Genomic DNA, 20,093 nt, shown 5'->3' on the forward strand with positions numbered 1-20,093 from the left:
CAGATTCTCAGTAATCAGTCTGTCCAAGAAGGACTGAAAAACGTTGTGAGGGGAAGCTCAGCAATAGCTGCAGAGGCTTTAAAACCAGTTTTTTTGTATTAACTTCAATGTCAAATTCAACACCAGATCAAGAAAAATTCAGTGTCTGATACCTGAAAACAACAGGGGAAAGTATGGAAACATGTTAATCATTCATTGCTTTTTTTTTTTTTTTTTTTTTGGGGGGGGGGGGGGGGGGAGGCTTTACCCAAAACTATATGCCTGTGACAAAACTTTCAGTTTTGTTTTGCTTTTCATGAAGCCAGAAACACAAATCTAAGTCTTTACAGAAGATTTTTTAAAGAATATTCAGACTGTCTCATAGACGTTAAGGGTGGCTGTAACCGATTCTTCCTGACTCTTTGAGACCTGGTTCAGCAGAGAGCTTTGGACATCTGAGCGGTCCTCCAGAAGAGAGGGGCTTGAGTGTCCATCCTGTCCTGAGCACTGTTCAAAAGAAGAGAGAAAGAAGGCCAGCAGAACCCTTGGCCGGCTTGATCCCAGCTTTAGTTAAAGCCTACAAGGGACTGTTTCTGATTTGTGAGGAGGAGGGTCAGGTCTTAACCTTCCTCGTTCCGAGCTCCCATGTTTTGTGGGATGTGGGGAGTGCCTTGAAGGCAGTGCCAGCGGCGTTGCTGTAGCTGAGCTTCTGGGAGGAGGTGCGATGCTTCCCTTGGGCCTCGTTGCCTGGAATGCAGTTGACATAAGAAAATGAAAAGTGATGCCAGGGGATGGTCCAGTGAGTTTACTTGTGTGCCTAATACTACCTCCACATCTACATCTACTTGCCTGGTGGAACTGGAGTAGCATTCCTTAGCTTCTCCATTGACATCCATAATGAAGAGACTGGTTTTGGTGCTAATGAGTCACAGATGGGCTCCGTTAGTCTGAGACTCCTAAACTCATTGCATACAAGCTGGCTACAGACTCCGGCTACATCAAATGTCAATGGTTATAGCTCCATTTGGCTTTGTTAGCTACTGAGCTGCATTTCTATTTGGGTTATAGGCTGTCATGCTTGAATCTCAGCTGTGCCAGCCCATATTCTCTCTTGAGCAAAGCCTGCCAGTTGTGTGATTATAATTATATACTGCAATTTGGTTTGAGCTGATTATCTGTGTCTCCCTTGAGTTATGGGGTTGATCTTTCTCTGCTGATCTAAAACAAGAGGAAAAAAATGCAGACACTCTTGAATATTAACAGTGTACTGAAGTTCCCTACCTCAGTTGCTACAGAGAATGGAGAGGTCTGAAACTTGCACTGCTTATATTGCCTGTACCCCACTGAGATACTAATAAAAATATTTTTCCAAGAGTGGTTTTACATGGCAAAATCTGCTAAGCCTCTTACTGACTGTCTCTGGCTATTTATTAAGCCTTTCCTAAAGTGTTAGCTCCCCTGACAATAGAGAATTCCAGTTGTCACTGTTGCAACGAGATAAAATCTGCTGCTTTGTCTCTCCAGCTTGTATGAATGCAGCTTATGACATGAGGGCAAAGTCAGAGCACAGGCAGAAGTGGCGATGCTCATCCCTGCGTTGTGTTTGCGAATGGCTGAGATCCAGCCATGGCACAACATCCAAGTGCGTCCTTACAGCTCCCTGTGCTGCTGCTGCTGTGCCAGGGCTGCGGACCTCATTCTCAATGTTGTATGTTTTCCACATGAACAACTGAAAATACCTTTATTGATGAAACTGGCTGAGGCTGTGCTCGTGACCTGGCTGAATACTGGAGAGGGAATGGGAAGAGCAGGTGTCTTGGCAGACCATCATCCTCTAAAGCCTTTGTCACCAGTCTAAGGAATGATCCCTGGATGCACTGTGTGGGATATGAACCAGTGTAAAGGAATTTAATCTCTCCTGTTACAGAAAGCTCATATTATTACGCGACACTGAAGATGTTAAACAGTTTTAATCTCATCCCTTAATTTTTTTTCTTATTTGCAGAGTTCTTTCAAAATCAAATACGTTGATTTTTTTATTGCACTCTCATGTGTGTAATTTCCAGCTTGCCTGATAAAAGCTGTTGAAGCTAATAGGACTCTTCACATATACTTAAAGTCAGATATGTGATTTGCTGAGCTTATTTTTGCTTGACTATGTCTTATAGTGATAACTGCAATTACTGAACCTTAATTCAATTATTTGCTAGCTTCACACAGTGAAATTGCCCATCCCTCAACTTAGGGTGCATGAGACCCTAAAACAGGGATTAATGAGATAAGAAGGAAATCTTTGTGCGAGGTTGGGTGGTAGGGGATGTTCACTGGGGCACAAAGTTGCGTGTGTGGTGCTGAGGTCAAGAGAAACCAGAGCTGTTGCCCTGCTGCCCGTACGAGAGCTGCACAAGGCAGGTGCTTTGCAGCATCTCATTCATGTTATTTGAGATGTGTTTCTGCTTTGCTTTACCTCAGCAAAATATCACTGCTCTGCTGGACTTACTGAGGATATCTTGGGCCAGGTCATTCTTACAGCGTGGTGTGTTCTGATAGTGCTGTTGAACTCTGGGGGTATGGTAAAATATCTGTAGTTATGAAGAAGAGTAAGGTGATCAAGCTTTATCAACTGTTTGTGGGGTCACCATGCTCTAAATCGGGAAAGTAAGTTGTTAATATTTGTGCAGATAATAATAGGTTGTGCAAGACTTCATTCATTTAATATGGGAAAAGGGGTTAAAGTTCAAATAATAATATTATCTTGTCAAGTGCTGCATGTAAGACCAGCTTAGTTCGATCTGTGGTAAAGGTAGTTTTTTTCCAAGGTGATAACTTTTTTCTGTTAAGTTTCCAAATATATAATGTTCTTCTGTTCCCTTCTAGCTGGCTGACTGCAACAGCTTGCCACGAAAATTCACTAAGGTAGAGAGAGCTAATGCATCTGCAAACAGCTCCTTGGATCTGTGGGCTGCTTTTAATATTGCTGCTGGTTCTTTGGGGCTCTGATTGCTTGTTCTTTCACATGCTAATGTTGGTGATTTCCATTTTTTAATCGTTTGAATGTATTCAATATCCCCCTAATTATTTTTTATTTCCCTCCTGTACTTGTGTAAAAGGCACCGGTTAGTAGTATCTTGACCAACTTCAAATCAAAGCCGTTTACCTACCTGAAGAGAAGTTGGTACTTTCAGCTGATTTGCTGCAGGAAATAACAGGAAAAGATTTTGACTAAGCCTTCCGTTTAATTACGCAGTTGCAAACAGTGGGTTGTTGAGTGTCAAAATTGAGGCAGTTTCAATTACTGGAGCAATTATGGTTTAGGAAATTGTTGCCGGTAGGTTTAAGAATTTATATTACAGTGACAGGCAAGTAATTCAGGTAATGGGCAGTACAAGAGTCCATAAAGGTGAAGGCAGCCTGACCCAGTGGGCTGAAATAAAACCTTTCTCCTTTTTCTGTTCACAAATATGTGTGATCAAAGCCAAGGTCTCAGCAGAGTTTTCCATCTGACATCCAAGATTTCTGGGATAAAACTAGAATATGAAGTAAGAATACATTTTTTCCATATAGAGAATTACTCAAATCATAAGCCCGAATTCTTATGGGCTTACATGGTCAGAGTGGGATGCCCTTGCCCTGTTGCTAAGGTCCAGGTTCACCCTGGTATTTAAATGACAGCTAAAGGGAATCCTGTGATTTGTAAAACGGTGGATAGCCACTAAAAAATGGAAATTGCTTGTCTCTTCGAGGGCTGGGTGATGGTGTGGCATATTCATTTGTCCGAAGTAAATCTTCTGAGCTGGTGTCAATAAGGGTATCTTCTGTTGCCAGTAGTGAATTCCTCACGGTATTCCTTTCCATCTAGTTGCATTTCATGTTAAGATACATAATTTCTTCTAAAGTTATGTTGAATAGCAGATATAATATTAACACATTTAAGTGGTGCGGTGTATAATCTGCTGTCTCTTGAGCTTAGTGCCAGTGGGTCTGCGTTGTAGGAAAATGAAGCTGATTATTATAAAGCCTCCAAAATGACAGTCCTCTGGGAAGTCTGCTGTCGGTGACTCACGTATGCTTGATTCTCCTCTTCATTCTGAACACATTTTTCCATCCCTTTATAAAGGGACTTCCCAGAGGTAAACAAAAAGGAGCTTTGTAGGACTCCTGGCCATCAAATTGGTGATTGGTTTGTGGTGTGTTTTTTTTTTTAATGGCATGTGGACCAGGAGAGGAAGCTTTCACAGTGCAGGAGGTTACAAATGAGTTACAAAGAGGTGAAGAGAGCAGCATCTCAGGTGCTCAGACATAGTCATCAGGTGCCACCAGGGCTGTCCCTCCTGGCTCCCGCCGTGCAGCAGAAGGTTATAGGTCTGCAGCAGCTCTTGCCACATCTGCCAAGCCTCGGTGCCACATCTGCCAAGCCTTGGCAGGTGCCTGGGAAATGCTCAGGCATGGGATACCCTTGTGTAGACACCCAGATTGCTCCAGGGTGACCCTGCAGCCTGTGGGGAGAAGGGAAGCTGTGACCCTTCGTAAAGGCTGTAATATTTCTGCAGGGCATGGGGTCAAACTGATCATTTATGATTAATTATTTTTATATTATTTTTTTTTAGCCTCCGTTCAGCCTTCAGCTGTTACAACTTAGGCGAAAGGAGAAAATAGTGTTTTCAATTGAAGGCTACTTATGTAACAACTGTTTTGAATGCTAATTCATGAATTACTGGAAGCTGACAGTGTTGCTTTTTAATTTTTCTCGGTCACTTCAGTGCATAATTCTAATTGAAATTGTTCTGTTTTTTTGCTAATCTCTTTCATAAATGCTGAGAAATATCTGTCAAGTAAATTTTGGTCTTTCTGTAATTTATGTTAAGAATGGTCCATTTTGTTACATCAGAGTATTTCAGAATTAAATCCTTGTCGCCTTTTTTCTCCCTTCCAGCAGAGCAACACTGAAGGGTAACAGAAAAGATAATTTGTCTAACTTGTCCATAAGTTTTCAACACTTTATCTTCACAATTGGTTCAACGTGGCCACAGCACTGATCCGACTTTACTGGACAGAAACGGAAAAGAAAAGAAATGTTTCTTTGTAGCACTTTGACCTTAAAATGCTGCAAACACCATCCATCTTCTTGTGTTATTTGTGTTATTTTCAAATTGAATCACTCAGCACATCAGGTCAAAAGTCAGAGGCCACCATTTCTTCTCCCTGCTAGCAGGACAGAAAGCTTTAATAGGAACAAGTATTTGCTAATATATTTTTTGTTTGTTTTTAATATAATTTTAGGCTTTAGTAAGCACCAAGACTTTATATACTTGAGATAGAAACTGAAATGATACATTATTTTTTGTGGAAAATATTTACCACTTTCCACCCATGTTCATAGCCAAATTATTTCTGGTTTCTAGATAGAGAAACACTTGAGTTTGCAGTCCGTTTTTACTAACCCCCTGATTTGTTGGTCCTGTTCTTTTATTATGGATATAAGTAGACAGAACTCCCTTTCCTGCCAGGAGGAGCATGTCTAGGTCCATTTCTTCCATAACAAGGCTGGCAAAGACCTCGGGCTTTGGTCCAAGAACAGTATCGTCCACGGTCACTTCAGGTTCTACCTAGCTGAAAAATTTAGCAATAAATGTCATTATTTCCAGATAATGAAGAGTTACTGTGTCTGAGTAACCACTGCGGAGCTGTCAGCTTTGGAACTGTGTAGCACAGGTTGCACAGAAGGTGAAAGTGTTGGATCTCCAGGCTTGTCCCCAGGCTTGTCAGCTGTAAGGGGAGGGAACACCACGTAGAGTGATGCTGAGTTAGATCTATGGGAGGTCTCGCACTTCAATACCACTGTCAAAGTCAGGAGATGCTTTCTTTTTCTCTGTTTCCTTTCCTGTTCCCTTTTTTTTAACAACATTTGGATGAAACTAGTGTTTGAAAAAAAATCACTGTAAAAGAGCAAGAGTTACTGCGGAGTAGTCAATGGCCAGTTGTTTGCTGGGGACAAGTGTATTTCAGATTATGAAAGTTTTAAATTTGATCAGGTTAAGTAGCGACTGACTATGAGTCTCCTTTTCTGTGTCCCACCCTCTCTTTCTGTTCCTTAGCTTAGGAAACATTCCCAATAAAAGTTCAGTCGAAACAGCACTTTGCCATGGAGTGTTAGTTCAGATTGAAATGACTGTGCTGATAAATTCCTTGAAACTCCAGAAATGTGAAGTGATTTTACCTGAAGGGTAATTTATTATAGACATGTTGCCTATTAATTGAGATAATCTTCAACAATGATGATGAACAGAGATGATCAGGGGTTGTACTTTTAAAATGCCATTCTGACTAGAAAAGCAATTTGGGATCCACTTACATCTCAGTAATGAAAATTGGGTAAGGTAATAAGAGATTTCATTTTGTGAGTGAATTGACAATGCAAATACCAGGATTTTTAATTTAGGTTTAAGTGGAGTAATGGCTGCTCATTCTGATGCATCATTAGTCATATTGCTTTTTAATGAGGGATTCACTTTCTTTCCTGGTTAACTCTAATACTGATAGCAAAGCCCAATGAATGCGTAAATATTTAGGGAGGTCTGATGAATATGTGTCAGTGCACGATTTTAATTTAAAAAAGGAAGAAGCAGCAGTTTTTTCTTCTATGGTGGAGAATTCCACATTTGCTTTTAGTGCAGAACTGTGACTGGTGGTAGGCTATTGTAAAAATAATCAGAGTAAGACACATTTTGAAACATTCTGGCAAACATAGAAGGTAAATTACACTGAGTGGAGAGCTTGTGAAAGGGACTGGCTTTATGGCTGACAGTGATAGGAAAAAGTGGTTCTTTGGCTATCTCCACCATGGATGTATTAACAATAATGGCAGATGAAGGCTCTTCTTGCCCTATCAAACCCACCCCATCCCCTAAATACCTTGTTTCTCTTCTGGATAGATGTCTGTTTGACATTTTTATTTCTTAGATGTCTTTTCTCTTTCTTTGCCTTTTATTTTTTGTTTCCTTTTTTTCTTTAATTAAAGAGCTTGTTTTGATGTTCATTGAACTCAGTGGGAATCTTTCCATCAAATTTAATGCATTAGGTCAGATTCATAATCAGCAGTCACTGAAACAACCTAACAATAGTTTTGTCACACACAAGTAAGTACACTGTCTTAAATGAGATTTGCTTAAAAAAAGCAATAGAACTAATCCATTACAAACACTTGTTAGAGCAGAGTTTTTACTGTATCTGTATATTTACCAACACAGTTTCAGCCAATTTAAGCCCAATTGAAATTAATGCAGGCTCTTGCTCCAGGCAGGAGCATAGGGCAGTTAAATTAAATCAATTTAAACCAGTGTATTTTTAGCCACAGCAATAAGATATTGTGTGTTGACTAGACTTGGGTCTGGTTGCCTTAATTCCTTTGGTGAGTGAGGCATTTTGACTTTCCATGAGGACAAGCTGTAGTGTGATGAAACACATGCTATGTCTAATTTAGACCTACCCATGCAGATTTCAGAGCAAGAGAACAAGTTTCTGGGAGGCAGACAAATGTCCACCAAATCTCTCGTTCTCGTGCCTATTTCTACACTCCCGGTACCCAATAAGCACATTGCATCTTGCAAGTCTCAACACCGTTTGCAAAAGTCTGAGCAATGCGGGGCCTCTAAACACTGGCGAGGCAGCGTGCATCCTTCTGGCTGTGACTTCTGGGGTCTCCACCACAAAGCTACAAGCTCACATTTTCACTTTGCTGTTTTATTCTGCTTTTCCCTCACCCATGCAAGTGCTCATTTATTACAGATGTCAGGGAAGGGTGGGTGAGCTCCTGAGCTGACAAGCTGAAGGAGTGGGTAGCAGGGTGTCAGGACCTCTCCAAAAGGCTGCAGCCCCCCCCCCCCCCCCCATGCACATACAGTGGTGAAGAAGAGTTTGCACACCCCAGGCCAGTGGAAGCATAACCAGCCAGGGTAAAATCCTTTCAGGATAACCATCAAGAGACCCCTTCACGCCACATGCCTGGGACAATGCCGGTGAACTAAGAATCTTCTCATCATCTTCCTTCGTGACCTGCTAACCTTCCTTTGAAAGTACATACCTCCCAGGCATGGGGAGGGAAACTCAGTTTTGCAGCAGTCACCTTTTAGCTTCAGAAAAGAGTTACCTCCTTCTCATCTTTCTGTCTCTGACTCTATAAAAGGCGAAAGAAATATAGTCCATGATCTTCTCTGATGTCATCTTGTAAATTCAAGGGAATCCCATACATCCAGTGGGTTGAAGTCATTCCATGTCACTTGACTCCATGTGAGGCACAACATTTCCCAGCAGGTTGGGTGATACAGGACTAGCATCCATTTCTCATGATGCCTTTCTTGAAAACTGCCCTTTTCTTCACAGCTTGTAAAGGGAAAGTTGATAGGGTGAGTGTGCCAGGATGGTTATGAAAGCACTGGGTCACACTGGATGTTTTTATCTAAGAAAACAACATTTTGAAGTAAACCCAAGGCTGAACATGTCCCGAAGCAGGCCATGTAGGTAGCTATGAATAAATGTTTCTAACACTGATAGAAAATGATGTATCCACTTTGAATGCACCAATTCTTCTCTGCTAAATGAGAGTAAGAACAGTCCCCAAAGTCTGTTATGGTCAGGCCTTTGGGGTTGCTGAGGGGGTTTTATATACAGTTGAGCTGATTTATGAGATTTCCTTTTAAATTTTATTGCACCAGTGGTTTTTTCCTGGGTTCTTTTGAAGTAGAAAACGTCATTTCTGCAGCAAATGCAAGTCAGAACTCTTAATGTAGCATAAAAATCTAAAAGGTCATGATCTTATAGCTTTAAGATAGAGGACAGTGCGCTGTTTGATGCTCTTAAAAATATGAAAAGTTAATGAGGATGTTTATCAGTAATAAAAAGATACAATCTTCTTCCAGACCTTTGATTTTGGCTACTTGTGTATTGGCTTTTTACGGGTATACTTCTATAAATTGGAAGCTCTTCTCGTTCTGGGACTATCCTGTTCCAGAATCACAGAGAAAACTAATAACATGAGGCAGAAACTTTGTCCCAGGGAGATTATTCAGTACTCCTGACACCCAGTGCTGCTGCTTCTCCCTTTGAGTGCAGGCTATTGATGGTATTTATCTTGTTTCCAGGGTCATGCAGACTACCTTTATTTATTTGACTTTGTTTAAGACCTGTGGGTGTATGCAGATTTATAACTAAATAAGAAACTTTTCCTGTCATACAGATTTTGCAAGCTTAGGGGAATCACAGTAGGACTGTTTACAAACTCTCATTGCTTTCCACAAACAGGTGAATGAATTAGCCTATGTTGCTTTAAAAAAAAAAATCTAGAAACTGGCTTCTGGTGGATTTCTTTTGCAGATTTTGATTTAATCTGAAGTCTTAAAAATATTTTTTTCATTTGCATCTTAACAAATGTTTTTAACGAACATGTAGGAACTTAGGTAAAATGAAAATGCCTTCTTGCTGTATCAGTTAATGGAGTAGACTTTGAACAGCTCACCTCCGACTTCTTGCAAATGTTTTTTCCAGGTGCGGGCATGGAAAAAGCATTTTATTATGACGTTCACTGTCACTGCCATTGCAGGGAGAAGTAATGGGAACAGGTCACAGGACAGAAGCGGTCATGGGAAAAGCCAATCCAGCAGAAGGGGCACAGCTTTCCTTCCTCTCATTAATACAGACTGTCCTGTTTTCTGTCACTGTCTTTGCAGCAGTCCAGCACAGGGGACCTGAGGACTCTGAGGAAAGGGTTGTCCCCGTACCACTCTGAGTCACAGCTTTCGTCACTGCCGCAGTATCAAGATGCCCTGCAAAACGTAAGAGATGTTTCCTTACTTACACAGAGCCGTATGTTTCCCTGAGAGTGGGCATGGCTGGAGGGGGGCATGTGAAGATTATGGGAGAGCTCTCCCAGCTGAGAATTCACCCTGAAACTAGTGGTGCAGACACTCACTGAAACCTGCAGCTGTTGGCAGGACAGGGACTCCCTGGAAACGTTGATCTTTACCTGAGTTTGGATCGCCAGCTTCCCAGCACAAGTTAACTGACAGTCACTGTTGTGCATCTTTTAAGGCGAGGGTGAGTCTTCTTATACCTGAAGCTCCTGCTTTGTAAATGCCCTGTATGCCTGCTGCTAAAAAGCTGGTTGTGGATGTGGCAAAAGATGATTTGCCACGTGTCTGGCAGCACATGGTCAGGGTTGCTTTAGGGGTTAAATTCTTAGGACTTTCATTGCAGGTTTTTCTGTCTCACAAACAAGGTTTATGTTTCTTAAGATTTGCCTGTGTTGCTGTTTCTCAAATAACAGGAGAATCTTGATTAAAGCCTCTTGTGAAAGATGGATACTGTGCTGCTGTGCCCGAGTTCCTCCTGCATTGATGATTGTCTTCCAGGTGTTTGCCTGACTGTCTGAAACAATACATTTGCTTGGGGACATCGTTTTCCAGGTTACAGGAAGAGTGTAGATGTAGTCAGGGAGTTCTGCTGTGAGTGGGCTGCGAGTGTCATGAGGGTGAGCAAAAGCTCGATGGCAGCACAAGCGGGGGACCCCCCTGCCACCCTGCATCTTCTGGGCAGCAGAGCTGCAGGTACAGGTGCTGTAGGACCAGTTGTACGTTGGCTGCCTGCTTGGGTGAAAGTAATTCTGTAGATTTAGTGTGCCTCTTAGAGCTGTAAAAGGGGTGTAATAATAATTTAAATGAAACTCCCATGTGAAAGCAAAGCCCCTTTCTACCCCTGCTGAACTGCAGAATGGATGGAAGTCCTCCAGCCAAAAAAAAGGGACAAACCCATGCAAATGAAATAGAAGACTGTGGCTGAATATCCACTTTTCTAACTTTGTGCCTCATATATAAAGTCAGGAGACTCTATAAGGAGGGCAGACAGGTATGAATCTGGAGATGTCTGGCTGTGCTGGTGCCTTGTGGTTCTGGAGATTTTACTTTGCTTCCCTTGTGCTCAGGCTTTTGACCCCAGGTTGGTTGCAGGTGGAGGACATGCAGTCAGCCTGTGCTGGTTGCCCCAAGGAGTGCCGCTACACACATTTTTACACACATTGTCTTGTGGGTCAGGCTGGGATATGGCTGGCAGCTTTCTGCAGAGGAGCTGTGCCTGGGCTGGGAACCAGCAGGAGACTTCACTGCCTGAGCGTTGGCCCCTGCAGCTCACCGAGTTTGTGAGGGCTGGTGGCAGACGGTGCTGCCTGCTGGAGCCCTTCCTGGCCCCTTGTCCCTGCTTTCCCTCCTCCTCAAGGAAGAGGTGGCACCTGGCTTTTATGGAGAGGCCAGGATGCTGCATGACACTCACCTTCATCTGTCACCCTGGCTGTGTTCTGCCTTCTCTGTGGGAAGTTGGTGGAGAAAAAACAAAGCCAGATCTGGAACCAGATCCATGTCGTCTGGGATACTTGCGTAGCCATTCATTTACTTATTCCTGCCAAAATCTCTTTGGTTTTTGGCTTGACACGATATATTATTTTTGTGGCGAAGGATAACAGTCACAAATCCATGCAGATGTCTTGGAATGTCTCAGGCACTTCCCAGAAAGTGGACAGTTAGATGTACCAGACTTTCTCTGCAGCCTTTTTGTTTGACAGCAGGTGTGAGTTTGTGAGAAATCATTCCTCCTTGTGCCTGCACAGGCTTCACGTGGGTGAGTGATGGACAGTTGGTGTTGGCTCCAAAGCTGTCACATCCATTCAGGGTTTCATCATCGTCACCGCCTGTGCAACTCTTTGGGAAAGCTCCTCAGCACATCCCTCACTGTCACACAGTTTGCACATAGGCATCACTCCAGCTCGCCGTGGCCCTGACGTACCTCAGTTAATGAAACAGTTTGGTGTTTCTAATGGATCCTGGATCACGGAACCCAGTGCACGCTCAAGATGCAGAACCAAAAGACACTCAAAACTGTGATCTGCGCACGGTTTAGTCAGTGGTGTGTCATGGAGATGGTGAATTATAGGTTTGCTCTGTGTTCTGCAACGGTTACCAAATATCCAAGAAGAGCAGTCGCAGGGGGTTAGTTCTGACCTACAAGCCCCTGGCCATTGCAAGGGAAGGTGTGACACGTATGTTAGCTCGAACTGACAGCAGGCTGTTCAGACTCCCCAGCCCTGGGAACTGCAAACCAGAGTCATCTCATGGTGTACCGGAGGCTCCTGTGTCCTCTGGCAGGTGAGGGTGATTCCCTCGGGCTCAGGCTCTGAGTGAGGCTTGAGAGGAGGTGGCAACAAGCAGCTTCTTGTGGGACCTGCTGTTCCCCTGGGATGAGAGGGGCAGGCTGGTTGGGCAGGCTTGATCTTTCCCGTCACTGGCAGCCTCCAGACCTGCTCAGCCTTGAATCAGATGATGTCCCAGGCATGGGAGATGACTTTGAGGTACCTGCAAGCAGTGCACTGCTGAGGACCCAGTGGCCAGTCTGGTGCCTGGGTGTCGTGGTTTAACTCCAGCTGGCAACTAAGCCCCACACAGCCGCTCTCTCCCCCCACAGTGGGATGATTGAGGCAATCAGAAGGGTAAAAGTGAGAAAACTCATGGGTTGAGATAAAGATGGTTTAATAGGTAAAGCAAGAGCCGTGCATGCAAGCAAAGCAAAGCAAGGCATTCATTCACCACTTCCCATCGGCAGGCAGGTGTTCAGCCATCTCCAGGAGAACAGGGCTCCATCATGCATAACAGTTACGTGGAAGACAAACGCTGTAACCCCGAATGTCCCCACCCTTCCTTCTTCTTCCTCCAGCTTATATATACTCAGCATGACGTCATATGGTATGGAATATCCCTTGGGTCAGTTGGGGTCAGCTGTCCCCGCTGTGTCCCCTCCCAACATCTTGTGCACCCCCAGCCTGCTTGCTGGTGGGGTGGGGTGAGGAGCAGAAAAAGTTTTGGCTCTGGGTAAGCCCTGCTCAGCACTAACAAAACCATCCCTGCGTTATGCACAGTCTTCAGCACAAATCCAAAACATAGCACCATACTAGCTACTGTGAAGAAAATTAACTCCATCTCAGCCAAAACCAGCACGCTGGGTGTCAGCAATGGAAGTGATCCCAAAACTAGAGGAGATATTTTCACCCACGTTGCGTTCACGTCTTACCTGCACTGCACCTGTTCCCTTTGTGGCTCTGCCATGTGGATGCGGCAGCACTTGGGATGGCTCAGATTAGCAGCCCTGCCATTTACTGCAGGAAGCTGTTGCAGGAGTAACGCTGGGGGGTCTTAGGTGTGTGGCTGGACTGCACAGAGAAGGTGATGCTCAGCCTGTCCTGGAAACTCTTCCAGCTCAGAGCTTTTCTGGAGTACCAGGTGGGAGTTACCAACTCCCAGTTTTGTTTGTTGGCATTGTCCAAGGAGTCTGGATTGCCCAGTCATACGGTCTCACCTCTGGTTAGTGAGGTTGAAATTGCATTTCAGTAACACTGAGAGTTTTAGGAGAATAATGGTGGTTTTGGGTAATTGCCATTGCAGGGGCAGGAGGAGCCCTGTCAGCCCAGTGCTGTGAATCAGGACTGGGAGCTGTGCCTGCCACCGTGGAGGGACTCTTCTGCAAACATACAATACCTTCTTTTCACCTCTCTGTGCCTCAATATTTCCCTTGAAGGAATTGGGTGGGAAATCACCCATTCCACAGTATGGTTTTCAGGCAGTTCTTTATCACTAAGCTAAATAGCATTAAGTGCTCCAGGATCCTCCAGGGGTGGACACTAAAAGGCAATGTTTAATTTTTGGAACAGTATAGTGTTGCTGGAGAGTTCACTTGTTTCTCTCATGGGCTTTCTCCAGCATTAATCAAATAATGAGCGAAGACTGGGCAGTGGAGTTGTCCACACAGTGTCAGCTCTCAGGTCTCTTGCTCTTCATAAAGCCACCCTACACAGTGCTTAATCTTTTGTCACATGTAATGATTGCTGGGTTACATTTCTGACACAGGGAGAATGTATGGAGGAAAAGGAAATTCCCCGTCCGCATCGGTAAGGCTCTTATATTGTTACTAATGGTCATGCTTTTAAAAGTTCATTTACTAAGGGGTGGAATCTCAGCTGCTGGCTTCTGGGGCGTTCGAGGCCCCTGTAGCACAGCCAGGGATGAATGTGGTGGTTGAGGCATGGTCCAGAGTTTGCATCTCTCTCTTCTGTGCTCCCTGTGGCCTCTTCTTGGGTGTTCTGGCTGGCCATGTGGACACATGGTCCCTGCAGACCTTCACGTTCCTGCCTGCTGCCCTCCGGCTGTGCCCCAGGGGTGTCTCAATGCCCAGGCACGGAGAGGTGGCCTGAGGGCTTCTCATGTTCCTACATTTGGAGGTACCTTTGCCTTGAAAGCCCGTAAGCCAGCTGCTGGGAGGAGCCGTTTATCTACATTGGCATAAAATGACATTAAATGTGAACAGGCCTGTTAACTGTCAGTCCGAGCTAGCCTGGCTGGCTTAGACTTAAAATTTCCTAGCAGCGTTCGTGTGACTTACAGTGAGAATCCTGCCTTTGGTGGAAGTAACTGTAGAGGTTTGTAATGGCAATGTTGTTATTGTGGATGGAATGTGGATGGAAAAGCGTGTGTGAAAACACCGGCAGGAATGTTAGAGTGAGGGATGCAGGGGTGCCTGTGCTGATGACCAAACAAACAACAGACAGCAAACAAGTGGGTAAACACCATGGGATGTGTGGTTTGTGTCAGGACCAGGAGGTCTGTGCTGTGATAAGGCCACAGCACAGATGGCTTATCACTGGAAGACCTGTTCCCTGATAACGAGGGAAGGTTACACCGTGATGTGCCATTAGGCTTCCTGTGGTTCCAAGAAGGCTTAGTTAGATAAGGTGCTCAAGATGAGGGAAGAGAAGCAAGAGGTGGCGGGTTTGTGGGGGGTGAGTAAGCAAGATGCTGATGTAAAGATCAGCCTGTAATAACTACTGACTCCTAAAGCATGTGGAAAACCTGTCCAAAACCCAGTTCTTTTCTGTCAATGTGGAGGAATGCCAGAGCTGTCATTAGGACTTGCTAGTGGGTGTTCCTTATCTTCTGTCACACACAGTGATCCTGACCTGTCATGGACGTCTACCTTTTGGTGAATGCATGAGTGTGAGTTTGTAGGTGTGTGGGTGTGAGTGACATGCTAGAGAAATCGGGTTTAGGTTGAAATAAATATCACCTTCCCCTTCCTGAATTTGTACTGCGGTAGTTTTCTGCGTGACCCCTTGCTGAGGAGCAGGAGCTCCAAATATTGCTCCGGCCAGGTGTAGGAGGATGTGTCTGTGGGTTCTGTAGGGGGTAGCTGGAGGAAAGGACCCATGCTCATCTGGGGTTCAGAGCTGGGAGTCCCCAGGGGAAGCACCTGCAGATACGCTCTGCGAGGGCTGAGCAAAACTGCTGCTTCTGAGAAGACAGTGGTGACGGTGCTATTGCTCAGCCATTATATATGTCCCTAGGGACTACAATAACATCTCCATTAAAAAGTGAGATTTCCATTAGGGTATTCAAAGCTGCATTTCTCGGAGTCTGGTTTAGACTACAGGCCAGGCTGGGAAGAGACAATTCCATTTTCTACCCTAAATTTACTGCAAACCCAGCAAGTTCCATGGTAAACGCAAAGAAGCAGGACAAGTGTTGTTATGTAGCAGAGAGCACTCCACTGAGACCACCACCGAGTCCCTGGCTTCCTGGCACTGCCTCTTCTTGTATTTTTCTCCAGTGCCTGTTTCGTGCAGTATGCAAAGTCTGGGAGATGTTTCTGGCTGCTCGGCTGCAACACCGGCTTCTTCATCTCCGTCTCTTGATTCCCACCGTGCTGTCACAACCAGCCGTGTTTTGTAGCTCTGCCTTGTAGAGATACTTGGGAGAAGTGTATTTCATTTTGCCAGATGGCATGTACGCTATTACAAAAACAAACCCAAACGTTTGTGGGTCTGTAGGTGTAAAGAGAAGCTGTTAGATGAGGTGGGAAGGGATGGTAAGAGAGTCCTTGGCTGATGCGCTGGCAGTCTCCTGAGCCTGTGAGAGCAGTGGCGAGGGTAGGTGATATGAGGGCACGTAGTAGCTAAACCCCAGCCCCAGTGACAGTCCTGTCTCTTCCTTCTGGCTGGAAAGATGGTGGTCTCCATCCTCTTCAATACAAGGGCTAAGGCAGAAGAAAAGCGAGAAGGCGACTCGGTCTCTCCCTCAGCTCTTTGCAGAGGAAGGACCAAGCTGGCCCCTGTGCCAGCCTGGCGTAGGCAGGGAGATGTGGCTGTGGCCCGAGCCTGGTCTCAGGTCTCACTGGGGGACCCAGAGCAAGTCTGCCAGTCCCTTCCTCAGCCTGTGTGGGAGTAAATCTGTTCCTCCCAGGGAGGAGAATTGGATCAGCTTCTTAAAGCCAACCTGACTTTTGAAATCAAGTTTGAAATGGCCGGAGACTGCCGTTCCGACTGTGGCTCCCAGGAGACGCACCCAGAAGAGCCAGGGGAGCCCTCTGGGCATTGATGCCTCTGCAGAGTCACCTGGAGCACCGGGGACCTTAGTGTGGCACCGAGGTGTCCCTGCACAGCACAGTGACCCTGCTACCATCAGCATGGAGCCCCCAGCCCCTTGCTGCGCTGCACAAAGCTCCTGGACACAGGGATCCCTGGGCCGCCTGGTGCCTCTGCCATCCCTGGGACTGCTCTTTGCAGCTTCAGCACCGGGTCGTAGCCTATCAAAATGCCTTCATCCCCTTCTGTCGCTCCACCGATCCCACCCTGTGCAGCACCCCGATGGCCCCTGTCTTCTCCCATCCGGGTACCCCGTCCCCGTGGCTGTCAGTTGAGCTGAGCGCTGCCAGCATGTGCCGGAGGATAACCCCAGGTTTGTTTCTTGCTTCCTCCACCAGCAGTGATGGCCACAATCCCTTTTTAGGCAGGGGCCAACAATGATGGAGAAGCACGGCAGAAGGCAGCTCCTTCCCGCCGGCGTCACCGATGCCACCAGGATGCCATTGAGCAGACAAAGAGAGAAATTCAAGGCAGCCGTTTTGCTGCTGCGGCAACAGCGCCTGCGGAAGGGAAAACAAAATGAAAGGTTTGCCGGGATTTGCAGCCCGGGGAGTGCTATTGTGAAGCTTCAGAATGTATTATCAGCAGCTGAGAACAAGCAGATCCATTTTTGAAGGCAGCTGCCCTTCATCAGCAGTTATTGCCGCGGCTCTGAGCGGTGGGTGGCTTTTTTCTCCACGGCAGCCAGCCGGCATAAAGTTTGGCAATGTCAAACTTCGGGGATTTGATGAGCTAAAAAGGCAGTATCCATAATGTACCCTTACAGGTAACTGCAGGAAGCGAGAAAAATTCATCTGCTTTGAGGATCTGCTGTAGGTTGTCATGCTCACTTGTCATGTGCATTTGTGTGGGGCTGGCAATGGGTTGGGGGAGAGACAGGGGCACGGCAGCCCCTGGCTCTGCCCCTGGCCTGGGAGGAGGCTGCTTCCCCAGTGACGGCCAGGGCAGCCAGGCTGTAATGGAGACCTGGAAGGGCAATACAGATGTGCACAGGTATCCTCCTGCATCTGTGTGCATCTTCCACCCACCCAGAGGCTTTCTCTTGGGCCATCCCCAAATCAGGTCTGCTTCAAAACTCGGAAAGTCTTAAAATTACTCACTGTTTCCTTCTGAAATCAAATGTGCTTGACGTTCCTTTTATCAAAAGAATTATCACTTCTCAAAATACTTACGCTGATAGTGCCCCTGTGAGTCGGCTGGAGTTAGTGCACTTTCTCTACGAGTACAGCAGCAGGCTCGCTCTGTCCGTAGCAGTCAGACTTCTTGTTTGCTTGCATCAGGTAGTTACAGGCTGAAACTGCTCTGAATATGTCATGTTGGTAATAGTGTCACAGTCTGGGGGAGCATCTGAAGATGTCGGTGCGGCTTTTTAACAGCGTTCACCTGCTCCAGCTCTGCATCACTGCTACCGACCCGAACAGCGACCACTCTCCCTGGCTTTACATGTGCCAAGGAGTTTCCCAGGGCTGGAGCTGTTGGTGTGGTGCTGAGAAAAGACACCCTTCCTGTTTGTAGATGAGATCCAGTTGCAAACAATGTCCTGACTTTGTTTATTCTGTTTGGGCTGTCTCTGAAACCCTCCCTTTCCTTTGGTGCCCCAGCAGAGCCTGTACAGCTGTGTCATGCCTGCCAGGGAGAAGAGCTATTCTTTTGTTGTGTGTCCTTGATGTTTATGCTCAGAAAGCAATAAAACAGTTAAATTGTTTCTTTATTAATCAAAAGGGCCATGTAAACCCTTTTTGTTGTTTAAGTAGATATCTGTGAATGCAGCGGAGGCCGTGAAGATGCGGGAGGTGGCGGCTGGGCTGTACAGATGGGCTCTGCTTGGCTCCTGTGTGGACCCAGTGGTTAAGTCATGGATTTGAATGTTTACATGACCAGCTGCTCTCCATGATTAAAGGCAGCAAATTAAGTAATGCCAAAGGAGATTAGCATCTGCAATGAAGTCCCTTGATTTGATAGGGAAGATGCTAATACAGAGTACTGATGGCTCTTGCACTCACTGCTGCTGGTGGCCAGGGCCCGTGTCGTGCTGGGGAGTTGGTGTGTGTCCGTGGGATCTCCCACATGTTCCTTCTCCTCTGCCTGGTGGCAGGGTGACAGGGTGTCAAGCACTCGCAGCTGCAAGGCAGCCCGCTGTGACTTTGGAAATGTAGGGCCATGCAGCCATTTAAGTACATCCGAGGGGAGCGAGTGGTTTGCTTTGAAGTGGACACTGGCAGGCTTTCTGCACGTCAGGCGTGGAATAACAATAACCAAATGTTATCATCGCGTTGGTGGACACGTGAGGGAGCTGGGTGCTCCTTGGCTCTGGTGAGGGTGTCCTGCACTCAGGCATGAGAGATCTGGCATCACTGCAGCAGGGTGGTGAAAAGGCTGCACTTTGTGCAGTGTGGTTTGCAGAGGAGCCGGTGCCAGTTGCTTCTTCGTGCCTCTGGGAAATCTCCTTGCAGCCAGCGACAACTCCTGGGGCTACTGCCAGGGCGCCTTCAGGCAGCCTTGTCCCTGTGGGGCCAGGAGAGGAGCTGGATCCCTTCAGAAGCACCACGTGTGGTGGCAGCGGCAGAGCTGCCACAGGCATGAGAAGATGCAACAGGGAGGGAAGAGGCTTCAAAGGAAGGGAGGGTGAAATGTCAGCCCAGAGTCATGTCATGCTTCAGCGCTGCACTGCACCGTGGCTTTGTTTCAGCCATTAACCCCCCTACAGCTGCAAGGCAGTGGAGGAGGGGAAGCGTAGCCAGGGATGCAAAATGATGCGGGGGTCTGATCTGCCTTTGTGGGGCCCAGGGGATTTCTTAGGCTGGTGGTAATGGGAGTACTTTTTTGGGGGGTGATCTCCTGGGGATGCTGCTCATCTCTGTGTGAAGGAACATCTCTCTGAATGGACCAACTGTCTGTGTGATCCCAGTGCTTGCCCTCAGTGCTGCATTTCTGACAGGGACACCGTGCTTTGGGGCTTTGGTGCGTTCCCTGTGAGGGTCCGAGGGTTCGCCTCCCGTGCTACATTGGCCCCGTGCTCTTGGTACTTGTTTTTGCCGCTGATTTTCCCCATCTGCTCCCCAGTGCTGTCTCTGGCTGGAGCTACTCTGGGCACTTTCTAAACTTTGTAGCCACAAGTGCCATTCACAAAGCCAAAACATGCTGGGCCCCCCGTTCTGCCATCGTGCCGGGGTTGGGGTTTGCAGTTAGGCACGGCACCTTTCTGTGTTACTGCCCAGCTCTGCCACCAGCTTTCCATATGGCTGTGGGCATGTTACCATCTCCTGTGTGTCCCTTAAGTGTTCCTAATTTACGGAGCAGTGTTGGCACCTTTATTTATGTAAAACACCTGGGTGATGATGGGTGCTAAGGAAGGGCCCAAGTATAATTCAAACCTGGGTAAGCAGGCTGCATACAGAACCACTGTGAGATAAATAGTTGTGCCTGGGAATTTTATTGTGAGTTGTCTGGCAATGCCTGCCTATAATGTAATTTTCCTTGTTCTGTCTCGGCAATAAAAACTTCACAGTGTCTGATATCACTCCATTTAGCTTTAATGTTGTCTGAGGTATGCCATTAGAAAAGTGTGGTTTATTTAATCGAGTTTGAATCCTAAATGTCTGCTTGTTTT

General features: G+C 46.2%; 1 protein-coding gene across 2 annotated transcripts in view; it reads left to right on the forward strand.

Annotated features, from left to right (window-relative positions):
• The window catches only part of CCDC85C (coiled-coil domain containing 85C), a 115,788-nt gene that overhangs the window by 76,238 nt on the left and 19,457 nt on the right, over window positions 1-20,093 (forward strand). Inside the window, exon 3 of one of the 2 annotated variants that reach the window (XM_055716827.1) lies at window positions 9,705-9,806. In XM_055716827.1, the coding sequence (XP_055572802.1) occupies window positions 9,705-9,806 (102 nt within the window). Of the gene's footprint in view, window positions 1-9,701; window positions 9,807-20,093 lie in introns of both variants that reach the window. The other variant, XM_055716826.1, reaches the window with a different exon arrangement.

This window comes from Falco cherrug, chromosome 7 (genome assembly GCF_023634085.1).
Source record: "Falco cherrug isolate bFalChe1 chromosome 7, bFalChe1.pri, whole genome shotgun sequence".
In the NCBI taxonomy this organism is placed as follows: Eukaryota; Metazoa; Chordata; class Aves; order Falconiformes; family Falconidae; genus Falco; species Falco cherrug.